A 22,981-nucleotide genomic window follows, 5' to 3' on the forward strand; every position below is an offset into this window, starting at 1 on the left:
ACGTAACCACACCAAGTGATGTAGGAAAAGCTTGGACAAAATTCAGTATTATTTCATAATAAAAGCTCTGAAGAAACTAGGATGGGGGATAGCCTGCAATATACACACACAACAAACTTATAGCTAACACTAGGCTAAACAGAATTGAAATATGCTCAAGCCAGGACTGAGACAAGAGTCTCCACTCCTTTTCAATACAGCGGAATTCCTAGCAAGATTAATAAGGAAGAAAAAAGAAAAGGAAGAAGTCAAATTATCTCTATTTACAAATGATATAATTCTACACTTAAAAGAACCTAGAAATTAAGCCCCCACCCCAAAATAAATAAACCCTAAACCTGATTAATATTTTTAGTGATGCAGCAGGATACAAAATTAACATATTCAAAAACCTCAATAGCTTTTCTGTATATACGCAACAAGCAGGATAGGAAAAGTCAGGACAATAACCAGATTTTTTTTGGGGGGGGAGAGGGAAGATACTTCATGTGTTCTCAATGAGAAATATAGACTACTTATGGAAGTCAGCAAGGAGGTCTCTGAAAAGACTAAAGACACATCTTCCTTATAACCTTCCTTATAACTTAAAACTAAAGATGAGCAAATAATATACCAGAAAAACACCTGCATACTACATCTTTCACAGAACTGTTCACAACAAATAAATGCTGGCATCAGCCAAGTAACCAATATATGAGTAAAGACATGATATATCATCACACCATGAAACATTCATTAGAGGAAGAATGAAACTGCTATACAGACAATGGATGGAGTGGGGGCCCCGGATCAAATATAAGTGGACAAGTCAAGTTTCCACCTATATACATGGAGGCTGTGCCTACCATGAGGAGACATACAGACGAACATGTGCAGTGTATTGGTGGTAGGGCCACACTGCACACACGTGTGTGTTCATGTACGTGTATAAACACATGAAGAGAGCACGACAAATACTGTAGAGATGAAGGAGGAGAGACAAGGTCAAAGAGACTGTAGTAGAAGGGTGAACTTTTTATAAAGTAATTACCACAATAAAACCCTCATGTCTGAGTCATGTATAAAAATTAAAAGTAAAAGAAAACTGATAATGAATTTTCTCACCTGTTTTGACCATTGCCTGCAACTTATTCCTTATAGTACTTCAAAAGATCAACTACATTCCTTTTTTCTATTATCAGGTTTCCAACTGAATAATAATGTGCCACAATCTAGGACAAGCCTTTCTTTTTTACCTCAAATGCATTTACAACTGTCAGGTGATCACTTCTAGTTTCCTTTGCCAGTTCCTTTCTTCTGGCATCTGCAATCTTTTCTTTCCCCTAAAAGACAGAAAGTGAAATGAATTGTTGTGACACTAGAATAAATATAACCATGCTATAATAAATAAAACCACTCTAATAAAAACCTCAGGAAAAATGTATTGAATCAACAACTCTTAGCATGTAAAACTGAAAGAGAGCGTCTTTCTTACCAATGGAATCACAAAGGGATCTTTGAAGCTGAGACTAGCCGCAATAGTGAGCACTGGGTCTAAACAACAGAAAAGAGCTCCGAAGAGAATCATCTTCCCGATGTGTGGCTCAACTGGCAATCGGGCCAAGTGGACACCAAGAGGGGTCAATTCTTCCTGTTTGTCCAAAGCATTCTGTAGAGAGTTTTTTGAAAACAAGCATACAAAGGCATTACATTTGAAGCTATTTTAGTTTTCTTTTTTAAAAGCCCAAACACCCCAATATTACCTTTAGTTTTCCTCATAAAAACACCAGTTCAATGTGAGCAAAGGTTAAAAACTTTTTTAAGAACCCTGAACAATGAGAAATATAGTCCAACTACAATACAGAGAACAGCTAAAACAGCAGTTCAAGGACAACAAGCAATGAACCCCAAACCAGAATGTGGGCAAGGACAGCCACTCAGGGGTAGGTGGTCACTACGAGATTAGGGCTCTTTTCCTGGCAGACCTGAGGTAACTGCTGTTTGCAAGAAGACCAGACAAGGCTTTGGGTTCTGTCAACAAGTCATTCTGTACATAGAATATTTAGTACACAATTAAAGTAACTATGCTAAATATCCAAGATCCAAACAAGAAACAATAATAGCAATAACAACAAAAGGAGCTATGCACGTACAATTAGACACAGGTTTCAAAACATTTATAGAGGAAATGCCCAGTCTATTTTGTTTAAGAACAAAATTCTGACTTCCTAATCTTGTTATTTAACTTTGAGAAGAGCATTTGAGAAACACTATTAAATTATTTTATACATGTAAAACAAGAATTAAAACATCTCTGCCACTGGGTTTATTTCAAAAGTTATATAAATTTACTTATTTATTTATTTATTTGTTAGTTGTGCTTCAACTTTGGACCTGGGTGCTGTCCCTCAGGTCTTCAACTCAAGAATGCTCTACCTCTTAAGCCACAGTGCCTTTTCAGGTTTTCTGAGTGGTTTATTGGAGTATGAGTTTCATGGCCTTTCCTGCCCAGGCTGGCTTTGACTGTGATCCTCAGATCTCAGCCTCCTGAGTAGCTAGGATTACAGGTATGAGCCACCACCACCCAACTTCAAAAGTTAAAATATCTTAACATATGAAACATCAATGCAATGTGATACATTTATAATGAAAAACTGTACACTTATTAGAGTAAATCACTTTTACAACATCAATGAACATAAGGGCAGTATTCAAAACTGATCCCATTTCTGTATTAGACTTACAAGAAAATACGTAACTAAAGGATGATGTATTGTGACAGACCAAGACAGGATAGCAAACCTCTGTACCCAAATCCAGAACCATACAATCTGTGATATAAACACTTGACAGGGCTGAAGAATGAAACAAGGTGACTTTTTTTCTAGAATTGTACTCCATGAAGAGATCTACTTAGTAGATCTCAACACACATGCACACAAAACAAAATGCAGATAGATTATACATAATAAGTGTAGAAAATAAAGCAAGTTTCAAAAACCTTTATGATACTAGCATAGATTTATAAGGGGCAAAAGCAGTAACCTTTCACACCCACATATTTGACAATGAAATTGGAAATTTCTCTCGAGACATTTACAAAGAGTAAAGTTGCCGGGATGCAGTTCAATGGTAAAGTGTGTGCCTAGTAAGTGTAATGCCCTAGATTTGATCATCTGCACCAAAAAAGAGAAAGAAGACCAAAAAAATATAGTTAAAAAAAATAATCTAAAAAGAGTAAAGAGTAAAGGAACCAAGTGCTGGTGGCTCATACCTGAGTTGAGATCCTCCGAGGATCCAGGTTTGAAGCCAGCCCAAGCAAGAAAACCTGTGAGACTCTAATCTCCAATTAACAACCCCCAAAGCCAGAAGACCTGTGGCTCAAGTGGCAGAGCACTAGCCTTGAGCACAAAAGCTCAAGGGACAGCAACCAGATCCTGAGTTCAAGCCCCAGGACTGTGCAAAAAGAAACAAAAAGAAAAAAGGAAAAAACAGTTATGTGTAATCTACAAGTGACAGAGGCCTCAGATGAAGAGTACTCAAGAAATGAGTAATGATTTATAATCTCACCGAAACAAGCACGGAAGAAACCTTACAAATGAACAATTGAGAGGAAAAAAAGCTGCTCACACATTCAATGGCAGTCCTGGAAATGTGGGTGAAACTACAGATGCAAGCGAGGTGGGTCAGGTACAGGACAGGGAGAGTCCTCTCGCCACACTCACCACCTCGCACTGTCAGGCGGGCTCCCCAACCATCACACATGCTCCTCTGGACCCATCCAATTCACAACCAAGCACACATCCAGATGCTTAACTGTGTGCACCAGGAAAAACGCAACAGTAAAAGATATTTACACCCAAATTACATTCAACAGCCTCAAACAGGTACAAATGTTTTTAATAGTTGCAAAAGAAAATGTGATAGAAGAATGAAGCTAAAAGCAACAATGCAGAGCCTATCCCAGTTAGTGAAAGAAACCAGAGCATGCTCTACTGCAGCCTGGGTATGTCTACCCAAAGCAAAGCTCAAACCACTCAAGCCTCCGGGAGATGCAAATTACCCCAAACACAGCAGGCGATTATGAGGAAGTAGTGACCTAGGCCATATTTGCGCGTGGGGAGCTGGAGCAACTGCAAAACTAGGAAAGGGGGAGGTGGCAAAGAGGGGCTGACACTAGTTGCTGTTGGCTAAGTCCAGATGCTACACACTTTTACTCTGCTCAGTCTTCCTGGATGTATATGCCCTATTTCCAAGAAAAGATTTTTAAAAACCGACATGGATCTGAGTCTTTCCTGCTAGCTGAAATATGAATGGAACTGAGACCCTGAATTTTTAATTTCTAATTTAAATGGTACATGTTTGCTGCACTAAGCTCATCCCTGTGCCTTTCTTCCTACTCTATGCAAGAATTCAGTTCCTTCTCTCAAATTCTTGTGCAGAAATGACTGCCACTATGCCGCCACTTCTAGGATGCTCTGAGGTCAAAAACCTCATCCTAAGGAAGTAAGCCAAGAGTGAATAACAGCCTGAGGAATTACAGCATTCCAGAGGGAGGATACCTGTTAGCATTCACTCAAAAAATAACGTGTAAATATGGCCTTTAAATGTCCATGTCATCATTAAATTTCTTGCTTTTATAAAAAAAATACTATGGTACGCAAATAGAAGAGAATAAATCAACTCAGTTCATTTCAAGAAAAATTTCTATATCTATCGATCTCTATCTATCTATAGATAGAGATCGATAGATATCTATAAATAGATATATAAAGAATCTGCACATGACAAAAAAATCGTCATCACTTTTTATGCATTATGCTGGAGGTCAAATAAGAATAAAATCCTACACAGCATCTCCCTGGCCTCCTATGAAGTAGTGCAGCTTTGCATGCCTGACCACTCTTAGTCCAAGTCAGAACTTGAAGGGATCAGTTACCAGCTCCATGAGGTGTTTTACGGAGAGCAGCACTGCCTCGCTGGACGGAGGGTCCATTAACCGACTCAGAAAATGAGCAATTCCACCAAGCCTTAAGATCTGGGGAAGACAAACATAGTTAATCAAACTATACTTAAGAATAAAGTAACATCGGGCTCTCTGTGTTCATCACCTAAACGCAGCATCTAACTTACACATGATTTTCAAGTTAGTTCTCTTATACAAGTAAGTCCACATTATATTTGTAATTTCATAAAAACACGTTTAAAGGCCTATATGCTTTTTTTTGGCTGGTCTGGGGCTGGAACCCTGGGCCTGTGTACTGGCCCTTAGCTCCTTTTGCTCAAGGTTAGCACTCTACCACTTGAGCCACAGTGCCACTTCTGGCTTTTTCTGTGATTAATTGGAGATAAGAATCTCACAAACTTTCTTGCCTGGGATGGCTTTGAATGGCAATCCTCAGATCTTGGCCTCCTAAGTAGTTAGGATTACAGGTGTGAGCCACAGGCTCCTAACCCCCATATACTTTTTTTCTTTTTTAACCAACAACTCTACTGGTAATACAAGTAGCTAGTTAAAATCTCAACAAAGTTGATTACTGATTGTCTTCAAAATGGGGCTAATTATACCAAGACATATACAGATGTTTAAATTAACAGATATTTTTGGTGGTAAGAGGGCTACAGGTTAGAAATACAAACACCATTCCATGCTGATTTTAAACCTCCCCACCTAATTTACCTTTATTTGCAAACAAAGTTCTTCCAGAGGCGTTCTTAGAATCTCTGGCAGCTGATAGTCATCTAGAAGACTGGCTCTAAGGCCATTATACAGATGATAGCAGTGACCAGGCTGGACTCTTCAACATGAAAGGACAGAAACAATGAGCACCAAGACCCATGGTGCAGAAACTCAGAAAACAAGTAGCACAGGAAATTAAAGAGCATCTAGTCTCACAAGCCATATAATGATCACATATAATCATTTCATTTCTATGAAACTGAACGAAATAATTCTATTTCCTTCTCTTCCTGTTTGAAAAGGAACATCCCACCTCAATGTCTTCAAAATTACTTTGCTTTTTGTGACCCAGTTTTTCAACTTTTTGTTCAATTATTTATAATAATTGCACATAACAGAGCTCAGTGTGATATTGTAATATATGTAAGTACTGTGTACTGATAAACATTTCCATCTGCTCACTTTGTGTGCAAACTCTTAGCTTTCCATAAAATGTGATATATTACCATTTCTTTTTCTTTTTTTTTGTCAGCCGTGGGGCTTGAACTCTGGGCTAGGGTGCTGTCCCTCAGCTCGTCAGCTCAAGGTGAGTGCTCTACTGCTTGAGCCACAGCCACCACTTCCGGTTTTCTAGTGGTTTATTGGAGATAAGAGTCTCACGGACTTTCCTGCCTGGGCTGGCTTTGAACCGTGATCCTCAGATCTCAGCCTCCTGAGTAGCTAGGATTACAGGCGTGAGCCACCAGCACCCTGCTTATCATTTCTTTATGTCTTAGTTTCCTGACTCCTAAATGAGATAACATGGTCCCTTCACAGCATGTGCTAAGGCTTAAGCAAAGATAATTCACACAGTTTCAGGAGACAAGCCAATGCTCAAATACTGTTAGGCAATACACATTTTCAAAGAAGGAATAGTAATGTAAGAAACCAAGAACGCTGGCCCTAATGAAACAGGTGAAGCAAGCACTGGTGAAGTAGAAAGCTTGGCAGATAGATTAATGACAAGCCCGGAGGCCCCACATGTCTATCATCTTAGTGCTTGGTAGGCTGAGGCCAGAGGATCATGAGGTCAAGAGTTGAAGGAAGCTGGAGTTACAAAGTGAGACTCTGTCTCAAATAAAAAACCCAAAACCCGAAGCCCAATGCAGTAGCTCGCACCTGTGATCCCAGCTACTCAGGTGGTGGAAGAGATGAAAAAGACCACCATTCAAGGTGGTCAGGAAAACAATGAGTGAGCTCCCATCTCAGTTAGTTAGTCAGCTACAAAGGAAACATAAATAGAAGGATTCTGATCCAGCCCAGCAAGGGCTAAAACAAACGAGCTGGAAGAATGGCTCAAGGGGTAGAAGACTTGCCTAGCAAGTCCTACTACATTCTAACTTCAGTCCCATAATTTTTTTAAATTCCCATTTAAAAATGTGTGGTATCCTCACCAAAGTATGAAAAATAATGCTCCCAATAAACAATATCATTAGGTCATAGCGACAGGTTTGCTACTTTTCCCCCCCGAGGTGTTCTGCAGGCTCTGTGCAGTCCCCACCCTACCTGCCAGCGCGGCCTTTCCTCTGTTTGGCATTTGCTTTACTGACCCATTCGGCAGCCATCGTGCTGATGTTGTTCTGAGTGTCAAAATGTGTTTCTTTAATTTTTCCTCCATCTATCACATACACTACGTCATCAATGGTGATGCTGTTGAGAAAGTAGACAAAGAAAATACTAAATACACATAAAAAGCACTGCTCACTTACAGTGGGCCCACACTGGGGTTCTAGTACACTGTTACTGATCACAGCATCTGTGCAATTCAGAGGTTTTCCTATACCCCAAAGGGCAGAAGTATGGTGCTCACCAAAAATCTCCTACTAAAGGATCATTTGCCTACAGCCAAAATGCTTTGTTCTCCTGATGCCTTTTAGTATCTAGCCCTGCAGGACCCAAGGGCCATGGCTTACTGTCAACTTCCAGAAAATCTTTCAGGGACTACATTGCACTGCGTTTTGGCACTCTCGAGGGAAGGAAACTGTGATTCATAAGTAGCTAGGCACATCACTCCACCCTACTAGCAGACACCCCAGCTTCCACATAAGTTAGGAACGCTCTGGAAAGCATTTTAAAGGGTATATTGACAAAGTGGGCCAAAGTAGTAAAAAAAAAAAAAAAAAAAAAAAAAGGACAAAAGTTTTACTATCACGGCTAGTTAAAAAAAAAGAAAATATTTTTAAGAAATTACGAAGCATCTCATAGAGAAGACAGACTGTCATATTTTAATGAATGGGTAATCATTAATAGTTGATATTTATAACCATTTTTACCTAGTCTCTGCAATATTGGTAGCAATTACTATTTTCCGAACACCAGGAGGAGTTCTTTTAAACACCTGTAGTAAGAATAAATACATCAAAGTCCCCAATTACAATTATTAATTACTTCAGATAATATTCACTTTTAGCATTCTGTGTTTACTTGTTGACATACGTATCTGTTAATTACTAGTTAAAAAGTATACATCAACTTCAATACTCTAACATTTTCTTTGGATAAAGCATCTCCCAAGATGACACAGCACAATTTTAACATAAATAACATAACTGAGATTCATACAAACTGATTATGTAGCATATCTTGACTCTTCTCTCCAATTTACCACCAAAAAGCCAGAAGTAGAGCTATGGCTCACATGGTAGAGTGCTAGTCTTGCACCAAAAACTCAGGGACAGTGCCCACGCCCTGAGTTCAAGTTTCAAGACTCTCTCTCTCTTTCTATATGGGTTTAGGTCAAAGATACAAGGTCCCTTACAAACATACTCTGTATCTTTTTCAACTGACTGGGTCTTTGTTAGGAACAAGGTGCAGCAAAACAATTATTACAACGTCTAACTTTTTCTATAGGAACGAAAGTGAAGAAACTGAAAGGGAAGAAATGTGGATTTTTCTTATACGTTTTGTCCTTCTTGAAATGCTTGTGCTAATTAGGAAAACTGTGTACTGACAGAACCAAATATTTACAATGCATCAACGATGAAGCAGCAAATACCAGCTGATAATATACTAATTGTGGTAAATCACAATCTCTAACATCAAATTCCAATGTCACAGAAAAATTCTGGGTTACATTGTTTTAGTGATAGTCACATATCTTTCTCTTTAATTCAATATCTCTAAGCAAGCAATTATTCATGCATTTCCCTAATGCTGACAAAACTAACATGACTTGTGGAGTATTTGCTAGTTAAGTTTTTTTTTTTTTTTGTCGGTCGTGGGGCTTGAACTCTGGGCCTGGGCGCTGTCCCTCAGCTCTTCAGCTCAAGGCAAGCGCTCTACCACTTGAGCTACAGCACCACTTCCGGTTTTCTGGTGGTTTATTGGAGATAGGAGTCTCACGGTCTCTCCTGCCCGGGCTGGCTTTGAACCGCGATCCTCAGATCTCAGCCTCCTGAGTAGCTAGGATTACAGGCGTGAGCCACCAGCGCCCGGCGGCTAGTTAAGTTTTTATACAATTATCCTATAGCCTCACAAGGATTTTCTAAGAAGTACATTTTATATGCCTATTTGAAAATATTCATTAATAAAAGGAAACAAAGAAAAATACAATAAACAATCCATAAATCTAGGCTCAGTTGGGGAAAAAAAACAAATCTAATACATACCTGTGTCTGGTTTACCGTTGGCATTAGTGAATGTAGAGGGATAATAATAAACTTATCTGAAAATTAAAAACAACGTTTAAGATATAGATGAGAAAAGTTCCCTGACCAGGTATGGACAATAAATATACTCACTAAACTCCCTAGTCATTCATTTACATTTCTATACACAATCAGAACAACTTAAAATTGTTTTGGTTTTCTAAAAAAAAAAAAAACAGAAGTTTAGTTTTACACTGAATTCCTCCAAATTCTTAAGGAGTGCTCAAGTAACAGGCCATCTTTTAAGATCACATCAGCAGAATCACTTACTCTAGCCTCATTAAACTACTACAGGGTAAAAAACATGAAAAAAATCACAAAGGCCAACAAGGCTCAATTTTACTAGGCAAGTTTTCAAAAGTTAAGAGGTACGCTGTGATATGGTAGCTTCACACTGCTAACTACACACTCTAGAACCTACCTCCCATGTTCATTTAGGACTCAGAGCTCAAAGAAGACCCCCTCCTCCAGAAAAGCCATAGCTGGGCTTAGCCCACCCAATTCCTATACTGAGGCAGCCACAGAAGTAACACTTCACCATGTTAAATGAGGGGAAGAGCAGGAAGAGGAGCAGTGTGTACTACATATGGTTCAGTTACTGCTCACCAAGGTCACAGTACAAGACCTTCACACGTACCTGACTTAAACATCACCTGGGACATCAGGAGATCATGTAGACTGCTGATGTTGTCCCAGCCAGGCAGGAAGACTAGAATCGCTCCATCCTACGTGGGAGGAAATAACTATCACCAAGGACAATACTCATGGAGGGACACACCAGCTCAGAGAACCATATACAGAGGGCCAGGCCAACTCAGAGGATGACATAAAAGAGGGCCACAACAGCTCTGAAGATCATGTAATGAAGGGCCATGACAGCTCAGAAGCCCACATAACAGAGGGCCACAACAGCTCAGAGGGCCACATAATAGACGCCAGACTCATGAAGGGGCACTCCAACTCTGCTAATTTTGGATATCACCTAAGAGAGTACAGAGCACTTTAAAAAAGGTAAGGTTTTAGCACAGAGATTCCATCTGTTTAGTCTTTTTTTTGTTGTTAAAATATAAAATGCCTAAATAACACTAATATCCTGAGGCTACTTCAGTATTAAAACAAAAACTATTCTTTCACAATCTATTCCTGTTTTTGTTTTTTTGTTTAAAGTGGCCATGCCAGAAAGTGATCAGGCAGACTTTAAGGAAGATGGGCCAGCTCAGGCTCAAGCCCACCGCTTTTTTTAATGTGCTTTTTAAAAAAGATTTAAAAAACATTTTTTCCACAACTTTAATACAGTAATAAAAGTAAAATCGCATTATCTATAGAAAGCAAAGCAACAACCCACCTCTTCTTTCAAAACAATGTGTCGAATCAGAGCAGCAATCAAATTCAGATCAACTTTATCATCATCCATCATTTCCAAAGCACTGATGGTACTTGGAGAATACCTGCCAAGTTAATCAGAAAACCAGCAAATACTCCATAATTTTGCTTAAGTCTCTATGAGAGTTTAAACCAAGAAATAGAATCTACAGAGGAAGGATTACAGGGATAATGTGGTGTGTTAGTGTGAAATCAGATGCACAACACTATTGAGAACATTCAGAACTGGGAAGGCAACAGTGTCTATTTCAACCATGGTTTCTCACCCTGGAATGTGGCCTTACCTTCCTCTCAGTTCTCGTATATAGTCTGGCCAGCGCTCCTTATAGATTGCTTCCTTTTCTTCTTTTTCTCTTCTATTTACATGGCCTTGCAGGAAACCCCTCTTAAACTGGGATCTGTGCTCTTTCTGTTCTGGCACATATCTAAAATAAAGAAAAAGGAAAAAAAAACTGAGAAAGTACTTTGCTCGAAGTTGCTTCTTCCACTCCTGAGTGCAGTGATTAGAGCCACAGCACGTGCCAGCCTGTCCAGCAAGGCTCTTAAAAATATGTTCACCTTAAGAATTTTGAAGAAAAGATTATAAAGAATACTTTTACTATACTTTCCGGTGAATGGTAGTTAAAATAACTTCTAAGTTTCTGTTAGTACATAAAACTTGACATTTCAGGTAATTTCTCTATTGAAATATATAATAAATTTTTAGAACATCTTTGGCAGCAAAAATTTAAAAAATAGTAATTTTCATCTTTAGGCTCTAAAGCAAAAGTATTAAGTCCAAAGTGATAGTTAATGCCTGCCTACTAGAAAGACTCAGACTTTACAAACAGGAGTTGTCCAAACCTGCATTTTTAATGCAGATGAGAATCTCTGAGGCAGCATTTCTCGCTCACTTTTGATCACTTACTAGCGACGCAGGAGATGCAGTGCTGCTGCAGACCTAGAGACACAGGCTGAAGCACCATCCTTCTGCTCACAGGTCCATCCATCAGAGCAAATGGAGATCACAATCAGCACCTCATCTCAGGCATGGTGGGCCTAGTGCGTACTCCCTCACTCCACCACCCTCCCTGACTGCTGTAAGAACCGTTCCCTTCCACAGTGAGGTCTGCGAAGCTGGGGCAGGGGAGACAGAGGTGGGCAGAGGAGAGGCAAAGGAAAAGGAAGCTGCTTGAACCGTGAAGCCCCTCAGCATCTGGGAGACTGGGCGGGAAACAGGCAGAGAATGGGCAGTGGGTGTGGAGCATGGGCTTTGGAGCCAGATGGATGCCCCAAGCTATACCGGTGGCTGGCTGTGCGACCCACATGAACATTCAACTTCTAGCCTTTGGTGATTCTGAGTGATTAATGCTCTTCTAGCAATAACAAGCAGTAGCAACAGTGCCTGATACACAGAAGACACCACAAAGTGTCAGTCCCTCTTACTCATTCCCCTAGCACTAAGGTACCAAGCTCAGGAGTAATGAGAGAGAGAGAAAGAGCGAGCTCACACATCACCATACACCAGAAGTAACCTCCATCACCTCAGCCCTGGGCACACCTGCCAGACCATTCTGCCCAAAACCTCCCCTCTGCCCATTCTCTGCCCATTCTCCAGACCATCCTGCCCTACACTCCCGCCCTCTGCCTATTCTTTGCCTGTTCTCTGCCCGGTCTTCCAGATACCGAGAAGCTTCATGGTTCAAGCAGCTTCCTTTCCCTTTGCCTCTCCTCTGCCCCCTCTGTCTTCCTCACCCTTGCTTCTCAGACCTCACAGTGGAAGGGAAGGGTTGTTATAGCAGTCAGGCAGTGGTAGAGTGGGGGAGTGCACGCGAGGCCCACCGTGCCTGAGTACTTCTCTCACCACTGTGCCTGTCACTACACGGCTCACTGTCCCTGGAATGACAGGTTCACAACACTGTACCCTTCACTGCATGGCTCAACTGTCCCTAGGATGACAGGCTCACACCACTATACCTGTCACAGTACAGCTCACTGTCCCTGGGGTGACAGGCTCAAATCATTGTGCCTGTCACAGTACAGCTCACTGTCCCTGGGGTGACAGGCTCACACCACTGTGCCTGTCACTGCATGGCTCATTGTCCCTGGGATGACAGGCTCACACCACTAAACCTGTCACAGTATAGCTCACTGTCCCTGGGATGACAGGCTCACACCACTGTGCCTGTCACAGTATAGCTCACTGTCCCTGGGATGACAAGCGCACACCACTGTGCCTGTCACTCCATGGCTCATTGTCCCTGGGATGACAGGCTCGGCCACTGGCTGAGATGGAGTTTTGTAAACTTGGAAGATGAGCACTCCTCGGTTGGCCTCAAATCCTAACTCACTAACCTCATCGCCATCTCCCAATTAACTATGAATTAGAGGACTGAGCCACCCTACTCAGCAGAATTCATCTTAAAGCCACAGCACTAAGGAGCTGTGAAACAGAACCAAGGTCACAGGAAAAACATAAAACAGGTGAAAATGGAGAAAAGAATGAAAATTCTAGGGTGGGCAATGAAAGCCAACAATAGAGAATGAAGATGAGGCAGGACAGCCAAACGAGAGGTATGAGCACCCAAGACAGATCACAAACTTTCCTATTCAAGTATCCTTAAAAAAAAAAAAAAACTGTCTCCTGCCAGGCATGGTTGTTTACACTTATAATCCTAGCTACTCAAGAGACAGAAAGAGGAGAAATAAGGTTTGAAGATGGCCTGGGTAAAAAGCTGGAAATAGCCATGTACCTAGCTACTCGGCAGGTAGAGGTAGAGGGATGTTGGGTCTTAGGCTAGCTTGGACTCAAGCACAAAACTCTGTGAAAAACAGAAAGACTGGAACTGTGGCTATTAAGGTCCTAAGTTTAATCTCAAACATTCATTCAAAACAAAATAGCAAACAAACAACAAAAACCTGATTCTTGGTTACTAACACAACTTTGTAAAGCAGTTAAAATATAGAGTATAAGTGAAGAAATGGAATTTTGAAACTGGAGGTAACTAACATAAAGCCAATACATAGAAAAATAATGAAGGAAAAGGTCAACACTCAGGTTGGGACTTTCTGACGAGAAAGGTGACATGCCATTACTTCCTAATTTCTTTAATTTCCCAATCTTTTTACCTTATTTTTTCAATGATATCCTCCAGAAGGTATTCCACAACCGGGAAAGTGAAACCAGGAATGTGTATCATTGGACAGTTTCCTATGGTGATAAAGAAGAAACCATTGCAGTTACCTCTGGTGACAAAGGAGAAATCAACACACCATCAACAGCATAATGAACAGCAGCATTATCTCCACTGTTCCTTATCTAGTGCAATACAAATCAGCAGCCTTGCCTAACTTAGGATTTTACTTCTGAACCACACACACACCTCAGTTTTACACAGCACAGACGTCAAAGAATGCAGCAACTTTAAGTTAGACTCAGAAAACCATCACAAGTCTCCTTCTTCCTTCTGCTGCCATGACAATGAACACCTGAATCAAGCGTGTCATTCGTGCATAGCCCATAGGGGAAAACGGGTCAAAACAAGACCCAAACAAATCTTAAATTACTACTACTTTAAAGTAACTAAATATGGCTGCCTCAGCATCTTTCATCTAAACTTTATTTAACTTTACCTTAAACTTTTTTAAGCAGCACACGACACCAACACAATACAGCATTGGGTCAAAATGCCTGAGCTACTACATAAATATGCATACTGCATAAATATGATGATCTGTATAAAACTGATCTGTATAAATCCCCATGCTAGTTCTGGAGGGCTCATTAAAAAGGATGGGACACCTGTCTCAACTCATCTCATAATCTCATAAGGATTAACTGAGACACTTTTGAAAAGCCAAAAATCAGATTAACATACATGTATTCTATGTTAATCCTTTCCTTCCTCTTTCCCCACTTTTATCACTGAAACTAGAACCACGAAGACAGGAATCATCTCTCCTCCTGTGTAAGTCACCAGGCTGCTTTCTCATGGTGACAAGTAAGGAGAAGACCTCCCTGGCCAGGCATTCCAAGAATGAATGCAGACAGTGGCAAACACCCTTCCCCAGCACAGTTGGCAGAGTTTCCTACCTGATCACCAGCAGTACTGGCAGCACACTGCCAGCCTTGCTTGTGACCACAGTACAAAAAGCCACAGGGAATCTCAGGTTCATCCAAGGTCACTCTGACTTCTGTGGCCCCACTTCACTACCTCGTGGCTTCACCAACCTGACTCCCCTATCTACTGTGAGACAAAAGTGAAGCTATTAAAAAACCCAGTTCTCTAACCCTGGAAACTAGTGGGCAAGGTACTGTTGAAGTAAAATCAACTACTAATCACTTCTTTGGACTCACCTACGCTGAGTATCCTATCAGTTTTCCAGAAAGTTTTCTTTTGCTTTTTCTGAGTAGTACCATATTTTGTTTTTGTCGATCATGGGGCCTGACTTCTGGACCTGGGCACTGTCCCTCAGCTCTTCAGATCAAGGCTAGCGCTCTACCACTAGAGCCACAGCACCCCTTCCAGCCTTTTCTGTTTATGTGGTGCAGAAGAATCGAACCCAGGGCCTCATGCATGCTAGGCAAGCACTCTACCACTGAGCCCCCCTTCCCAGTCCCTATAGTGCAGTTTTTACTCACCAAAATATTCTGAGAACTTCTCAGCATTCAATGTTGCACTCATCAAAATGACTTTTAGGTCAGAGCGGTAATTAAGAACGTCTTTAACAACAGTCATTAAAACGTCTGACTGCAGATTTCTTTCATGAATTTCATCAAGTACAATATGACTAACACTGGACAAAAGCCTGAAAGAGAAGTGTGAAGTTTTTAAGCGAGAATATAAACCTGAAACTAGCAGGATTCTGTTTAATATTGGCATCTCTGGATAGTGTGAGAATTCTTCAGTTGAAACATACTCACGAGTCTGACTGGAGCCACTGCAGGATGATTCCTGTGGTACAATACAAGATGGAACCCTGCTTTCTCGGCAACCGACTGTGAATGAAAGATAGGAGGTTTTTAGTTTTCTTTCCTAATAATTTACTGAAGAACCTTCACACTTTCGTAACACCATCCACCTACAGAATGGAGTATTGGGATGTTTCTTTATATACTGCATTCATTCCATCACGACACAAGGACAATGGTTTCTTCTGGAAGGTACAACCAAGAACATTCAGAGAAAACATACACTACTTCTAAGCTCTAACCTTCTGGTTGGTGACTGCAAAGTCTGCTAGTTTAAGTAAGAGGGATCTTGAGCTCAAGAACTAAGGAATTATACAAGAGACCTCCCAAGTTGCAAGAATCTTTTTGTTCTCAGAACACTGACTGTTTCTGTACTGTACTCTCTTAGAACTGCTTTCCCTATGACCCAGAAATATCCTCCTCCTACATGGATGTCATAACCCAGTGTGGCTAGCTCTTTAACACATGATTTTGAGGGACCATGTCACAAAAGAATTTAGACAGTGTCATTAAAACACACAAAACAATAATATTGTTGGACACTGATGGTTTATGCTTATAATCCTAGCTACTCAGTAGGCTTAGATCTGAGGATGGCAGTTCAAATCCAGCCTTTGCAGGAAAGCCTGTGAGACTCTCATCTCCAAATAACTATCAAAAAATCCAGAAGTGGGCTATGACTCAAGAGGTGGAGCTCTAGCCTTGAGTACAAAAGCTCAAGGACAACATCTAGTCCCTGAAATCAACCCCAGGACCAGCACAAACACAGAAAAAAAAGTAGTATTTACTGAAGAAGTACAAATATGTTTGGGAATGTTATTTCTGGATGGAAGGTGAAAGACAACAAAACCAATCAGGGTGGTAACAAGAAATCCTGAACACTACCTTCTATAAGAGGAAACCTTGGGGTGAGAAGGTGGCTCAGTGGTAGAGCGCTTGCCTTGCATGCATGAGGCCCTGAGTTCGATTCCTCAGTACCACATAAGCAAAAAAAAAAAAAAGCCAGAAGTGGCGCTGTGGCTTGAGTGGTAGAGCTCTAGCCTTGAGCTGAAATGCTGAGTGACAGCGCCCAGGCCTAGAGTTCATGCCCCATGACCAGACCCCCCCCCCCAAAAAAAAGAGGAAACCTTTCTAGTCATCAAAAGGGCAAAGGTTATGGTATGCGTTTGTGGAAGCAAGTTCTCTCCCCACAGTACAGCTTTTGTAAGGGTTAACTGTAGATCAACAATCAAAGTGAGAACAGGGGGTGTTCCTGTACAGAAACTTCTATAGACTGTGCAGTCTACAGGAGCTGGTGTTCTTTACCTCTGGAGACGAATCTGGTATCCAGTGCTATTACCATTGCCACAGGACTCTGCCCTCTCAGCAGCCACTCGCTCTGCAACCTGAAATTCCAATGAAACATGAATATAAACTTGTTTAGGTCAAATATTCTGAATGTTCATGAGAATCCTGAATTGCTGAAATGCAAGTTCTGATTTTCAGAGAGTTTAAAAAGTAAGAGATACTTATTAAAATCTAAGATATCTCAAACTGTGTAAACTTTCTTCTTTCATTTTTTTCCCTCCTGAAATACTGTCAATTGAACCCAGAGCCTCACATTAGCTACCACTGGGACCAGACCTAGCCCTTTAGTTCACATTCTGCTCTGGAGACAGGCTCTACTAACTCTGCCTGTACTGACATACTTTCCTGAAACCTGGAAGGACAAGTATGTACCATTATAATCCACCTCATCATAAAAAATATCACAACAATCTATATAGCATTCTTTCACTATCAATACATGATTGACACACACATACCACCAATGAAAATATTTATGTAGCTATATAGTTGCTTATTGACAATTTTCACCTTTCTGTGGTCTTGTGTGTTTTATAGGTACATGACTCCCCCAAACAATGGTTAGATAGTTGGTTTACTTAATGTACACTGTGCATAGCTTGAAATGCATACTGTCTATTGCCATAATCAGTAATGGAGTTCCTAGCCACAAATTCTATACTCAATTACTAGAATAAAATAACTAGCCAGGTGGCTTATGTCTATACTCCTAGCTACTCAGGGGGCTGAGATCTGAGGATCACAATTTGAAGCCAGCCTGGACAATAAAGTCTGTGAGACTCTTATCTCCAATAAACTATTGAGAAAAAGCTGGAAGTGGCACTGTGGTTTAAGTGGTAGAGTGCTAACCTTGGGCACAAAGCTCAGGGAGAGTGCCCAGGTCCTGACTTCAAGCCCCAGGACCAGCAAAAAATAAACAAAAATAAGAACAACCAAAAACCTTCATAATTTATATGCACATGGAATTATGAAAGACTTATAAATTCACTGAGTATCCTAAAAAACCTCAAACATTTTTACAGTATAAAACTTACAATTAAACTAGAAAACTTTATCAAAAAGGCCATCAAAAGGTTATTTGTGTAACATGTACTTATAACTTATGCCTTTCTTTTGAAATTTTGGATTAACACTGATCAGCTATGCTGATCATTTTAAATAAACAATGGTCTAGTTTTTGTTATAATAGACTTCTGAAATCAAGATCTAGTGGCTCACACCTGTAATCCCAGCTGTTTCGGAGGCTGAGATATGGAAGACTGAAGTTCAGAGCTAGTTAGTATAGAAGTCCTTGAGACTTCATTTCCAATTAACCAACAGAAGGTGTGCCAGCTGTGAGCAAGCAACTCAAGTGAGTGTAAAAATCAGAGTTCAAGCCCTGGTGTTAGAGGGGAAAAAAAAGCAATCTTATTGCACAGCTGGAGTTTTTTTTTTTTAATTATTGCTGGGGATAAAAATGTACCTTTCATAAATAAAGGAAAGGATTCTCACTTTGCTCCACCCAGTATATTATGTGTTGAAAATCAAAGACATGAAAACAATAAGCCACATGGCAAAACATTTTTTCCTGTTTGGTGGTACTGGGGGTTAGAACCTGGGAAGCCCTGCTTTCAAAGCATGCTCTCTAAACTCCTCATCCTTTGTGCTTTACTATTTTTCAGGTTGTTTCAGCTTATTCCCTGGCCCAACCCTGGTCAGCATCCTACCTATGAGTCCCACGCAGCTGGGAGTATAGACACGTACCACCATGCCCAGCTTGTTGTGCTGACAACTAGTATCACTAACCATATGGCCAGGCTGGTTTCAAACCACAATCTTTCCAATCTCTGTGGAGTTGGGATTTCAAGTATGCACCACCACATTCAGTCTAAGGTAGCAGAATTTAAAGCATCTACTGATTAAGATTATTTAGAGCTTGTCATTAATAATATGAGCATTTTTATATTAACTTTTCATTGTTTTTGGATTTACATTGACATTTTTCAAGTTAATCTGTGAGAGATGACACTCCAATCTTTTGATCTTTACTATCAAATTATTTGCTCACACAGGAACAAATCCGAACCCTCATTAAGACTTGTTCCAAATGTTAAAATGAGTACGCTCTAGTGAAACCCCTTCCAGGGAGGGGGCATGGAGAGTGCAGGCTCACTCACAGAGATGGCGCTGATCCTCCGTGGTTGGGTACAGACAATCCTGCACGCAGAGCCCATGCCCCGTTCAATGTAGCTGTCCAAGATGAACTGAGTGACCTGGGTGGTTTTGCCACAACCAGTTTCACCACTTATCACGGTTACCTGATGCTTATCAATCAAAGTCACCAACTCCTAAAATAAGCAAAAGATATCACGTTGACTATGTCATAAAAGGTGCTAATCAGAGTTCTATCCAATGATAGGTGGCAGCTGTATATCTAGCTCTACCACTTTTCAATAGTTAAGTATTTACTTCACATAAGGAAGTTATGAAACACAGAACTAAGATACTGCTGAAGAAAAATGCCCTGAAAAGACCAGGATGATACCCCCTGTGCGGTCAATTATATTAACTCGAAACAATAGTGTTGAAACCTGTGTTCTGTCAATCTATTAATGCAAAACTAGAAAATATGTTGAGACCTGAGACGCTGGGACAGAAGACAAATCCTCAGCCTGAGCAGCTTCTGCGCGTCACTAGTCATTACATATTTCATAGATTCAGCTTTGCTGCTTTGCTGCTGGACAAGTTTTGAACTGTTTCAACAAGGAGAAACTCAACCAACTGTTACTTGCTTTCAAGATTACTTCAGGGATGGGAAGGTGGCTTAGCAGTAGAGTGCTTGCCTAGCATGCATGAAGCCCTGGGTTCATTTCCTCAGTTATTACATAAACAAAAAATGCCAGAAGTGGTGCTGTGGCTCCAGTGGTAGAGTGCTAGCCTTAAGCAAAAGAAGCTCAGGTACAGTGGCCAGACTCTTAGTTTAAGCCTCAGGACTGGCACACACAGAAAATTCTCACCCATTTAACAAAGTATGTGCCAAGAAGTTTCAGTGGGAACACGGACACTATGGCCAGTACATGCAGTTGGTCCTCCATACCAAGTTTGAAGCAATGAACCAATACCTGTAGGGATACAACCCCTTTCTGTTATCATTTCCTAAGCACTTCTGTACAAATAAAACAACGATGACCTGAAGACTGAAAGAGGCTATTCTGGGCGTCACACAAACACTACTCATTTCACTTAAGAGATTTTAGAGCCAGCCTGCAAGGACACCAGGGCATGGCTGTGCTACAAAGCAGAATGCATTCACTCACAAATATTTACTGATGTCTATGTAACACCAGGTACTCCTGATTCAAGAGACAGAAAAAGAATAAAACACCCTGTCCGCAAGAACTTACACTGGACTATGAGGGGAAGACACAGATGTCAGGTGGCAATAAGTGTGCTATGAAAAGCAAAGAAAAATAAAATAAATAAGACTGGGAGGACCGAGCAGCACAGAGGACATTATTCTATATAATAATTATGATGAAGGGTCACTAATAAATTCAAGTGCTACAGCTTAGCAGCATTTTGATTTTCATCAAGTGTTCAGTTGTGAATTAAGAGCAAAGTATTCATGTTATCATGTAAGAAAGTTCTATTTCTAAACTCTAAAGATTTAAATTACGGAAATCTTCCAGATAACTGTTTTATGACTGTTTTATTTTTTTTCTATTTTACCCCAAAACCACTAAAAAAAATTACTGACTTCCGTTTAAGGCTCATTAACATCTACTTTTTTTTCCTGGCACAGAGCTCTCCTAGAAAGTGCTCTATTTTGCACATCAAGCTAACAAGTACAAAGCAACTTACCTTCTGCATTCCATAGGAAGGCAGCTTTTCTCTGAAACGCTGAAATTTAAAAGGAAGTTTTCAACTTTCACAAAATAAATGGAATCAGATTATAATAATGACAATCAAAGGATATATTAGATGTACTAGAATCCAAAAGTATTTTCATTACCATAAGGAATATGTAACGTATCAGACTTTTAAAAAACCTTACAAAAAACAATTACATTTTTGAAATATTTATACAGTTCCATCATATCTAATAGAAACTCTTCTTCAAAGTTAGAAGTAAAATCTGAACTATCATCTAACTGATACACCACTCACTACTTTATCACTCTTGAATATGTTTTGTATGTCCCCTAGACTTGATGTCTTCATCACATTCCTCTCCCCACTGATCAGTGTACCATTTCCTGGTGCAGCAGGCACAAGATCAAGACTGAAGACAATTTTAGGGTGCTTGCCTGGGAGAGTAAGGGAAAGCTCAATACCCAGAACTCATTTCACAACTGCAATGTCAAGGAAGCCAGACTCAAGCACAAAGGCTTCAAAGATTCTTCCATCAATGAAAAAAACCTTCATTTAAAAAGCATGTAACACTTTATGACATAAACCAGATGCTAAGCAATTGACATTACAATGAGTTAAACTAGAATATTACAAAGGGACTAACTCCTTTATTTCTATAACAGATTTCTACTAATTTTGAAAATTTTAATGGAACTCTATACATCAATATACCTGCTCAGCCCTCACATACAAGTAGTGAATGATCCAGTTTTCTGTTACCTGCATCTCAATATACCGAGCGTCACTTTTCTTCTTTTGTAAATCTTCCAGTAATTTTTGGTCTAAGGTTGCATCTGGTTCATTTTCTTGCAAAAGATACTCAGAATCTCGTTCAAAGGTGGATTTATCCCTAATTCTAAGTATCTTTTTTTCTTGGCTCATCAATTTCTTTTCCTGTTTGTCAACTTTCTTCTCTGAGTTTGTTTTTTTCTCAGCAGAAACTTCAGCACCATATCTGGTTTGACAATATTAAAAGTGAAAAAAGGTAAGAGCCACTCAAGCCCAAAACAAACCACTACCTGTCTAAGTATTTGAAAACCAGCCCAGGGAGAGCTTATATTCTCTGCTCCTCCAAGCAGCTATGAAGCATGTATATTCTTAGAAGAGAGCCAAATTTTTCCCTCCTCATACACAAATATTGCCATACATCCTTGGATTGGTTTAAAAAATAAAAATCCAACAGTCATTCCCCTATTGCAGCTGTCCAGTGTTTTCTCTTTTTCTGATTTTGTGGGATTTCACATCTTTTCTTCCAGATATTCTTTTCTTAGCTATAAATAAGACACCACATTATATAGTGCCTGAAATACTGCTAATTTTTTCCTATACAAGATATAGTTCTAGTAACCTTACTAAAACAGCACAATTTAACTATGAAACCCTTCCCACCAGAATTTCAGAAATACCAAAAATGGTGAATACGAAATACAAGTAACATACATCTCATACCTACTCAGACTGCATGCAGTCTAAACTCTTCTTATTTTTTCTCTGGCAAGACTGACTTTCATTCACTGGAAAACCTAATAATCATGGTATTTTTCTTATAACTATTTTTCTTGCCAATGCTATAAGAGGTATTATTCTTTGCCTATTCCTTAAAAGAACAGTTTTTGTTGCTGTTTTACCCATGATCCTCAGGAGCAAACCAGGAAATCTGAGCTTCAGGGTCTTTATCACTCTTAGCTTGGACAGAGTTCAGCAGCTGCACGATTTGCTCTTCTCGTCTTTCATCCATATGCACTACAGCTCTCTATAGTACAAAAGAAAAAGGATCTTCATCAGCATAAGCATCCATAAAAGTATATGATAACTACAAGGAAAAATAAAGGCAAAGAGATATATCTTGACTGTACATGTATAAAAGATAAAATTTCCCATTATCCCAGTTCCACATTCTAAACCTAATTAACATTTCCATTTGTATATCTCCTTCTAGATTTTTTTTCCCATCAGGGATCTATAAAGACAGTAAAGCTTATTTGCCTCTTACAACTTCCATTATTGCTGCTCTCAGGTACTACTATACATGTTCTCCTGTAAGACTTGAGGTTTTTTTTTTGG

At 40.0% G+C, this 22,981-nt stretch overlaps 1 protein-coding gene across 4 annotated transcripts in view; it reads right to left on the reverse strand.

Annotated features, from left to right (window-relative positions):
• Dhx36 (DEAH (Asp-Glu-Ala-His) box polypeptide 36) overlaps positions 1 to 22,678 on the reverse strand; it is a 29,477-nt gene extending 6,799 nt beyond the window's left edge. For 2 of the 4 annotated variants that reach the window (XR_001175065.1, XM_013016230.1), the window contains exons 1-18: positions 22,546 to 22,678; positions 21,638 to 21,872; positions 20,867 to 20,905; positions 19,183 to 19,353; positions 16,985 to 17,064; positions 15,632 to 15,706; positions 15,350 to 15,516; positions 13,837 to 13,918; positions 11,013 to 11,153; positions 10,691 to 10,793; positions 9,983 to 10,070; positions 9,307 to 9,362; positions 7,972 to 8,036; positions 7,205 to 7,348; positions 5,660 to 5,777; positions 4,919 to 5,017; positions 1,475 to 1,648; positions 1,236 to 1,322 (exon numbers count right to left, since the gene is read on the reverse strand). Coding sequence is in view for 3 of the 4 variants with exons in the window: in XM_013016230.1 (XP_012871684.1) it covers positions 1,236 to 1,322; positions 1,475 to 1,648; positions 4,919 to 5,017; positions 5,660 to 5,777; positions 7,205 to 7,348; positions 7,972 to 8,036; positions 9,307 to 9,362; positions 9,983 to 10,070; positions 10,691 to 10,793; positions 11,013 to 11,153; positions 13,837 to 13,918; positions 15,350 to 15,516; positions 15,632 to 15,706; positions 16,985 to 17,064; positions 19,183 to 19,353; positions 20,867 to 20,905; positions 21,638 to 21,872; positions 22,546 to 22,655 (2,034 nt within the window). In the remaining variant the exon portion in view is untranslated. Of the gene's footprint in view, positions 1 to 1,235; positions 1,323 to 1,474; positions 1,649 to 4,918; positions 5,018 to 5,659; positions 5,778 to 7,204; positions 7,349 to 7,971; positions 8,037 to 9,306; positions 9,363 to 9,982; positions 10,071 to 10,690; positions 10,794 to 11,012; positions 11,154 to 13,836; positions 13,919 to 15,349; positions 15,517 to 15,631; positions 15,707 to 16,984; positions 17,065 to 19,182; positions 19,354 to 20,409; positions 20,457 to 20,866; positions 20,906 to 21,637; positions 21,873 to 22,545 lie in introns of those variants that run through there. The other 2 variants (XM_013016232.1, XM_013016233.1) reach the window with 2 other exon arrangements.
• Between the last annotated feature and the right edge of the window lie 303 nt (positions 22,679 to 22,981).

The sequence above is a fragment of the Dipodomys ordii genome, unplaced genomic scaffold, assembly GCF_000151885.1.
Source record: "Dipodomys ordii isolate 6190 unplaced genomic scaffold, Dord_2.0 Scaffold30, whole genome shotgun sequence".
Classification (NCBI taxonomy): domain Eukaryota; kingdom Metazoa; phylum Chordata; class Mammalia; order Rodentia; family Heteromyidae; genus Dipodomys; species Dipodomys ordii.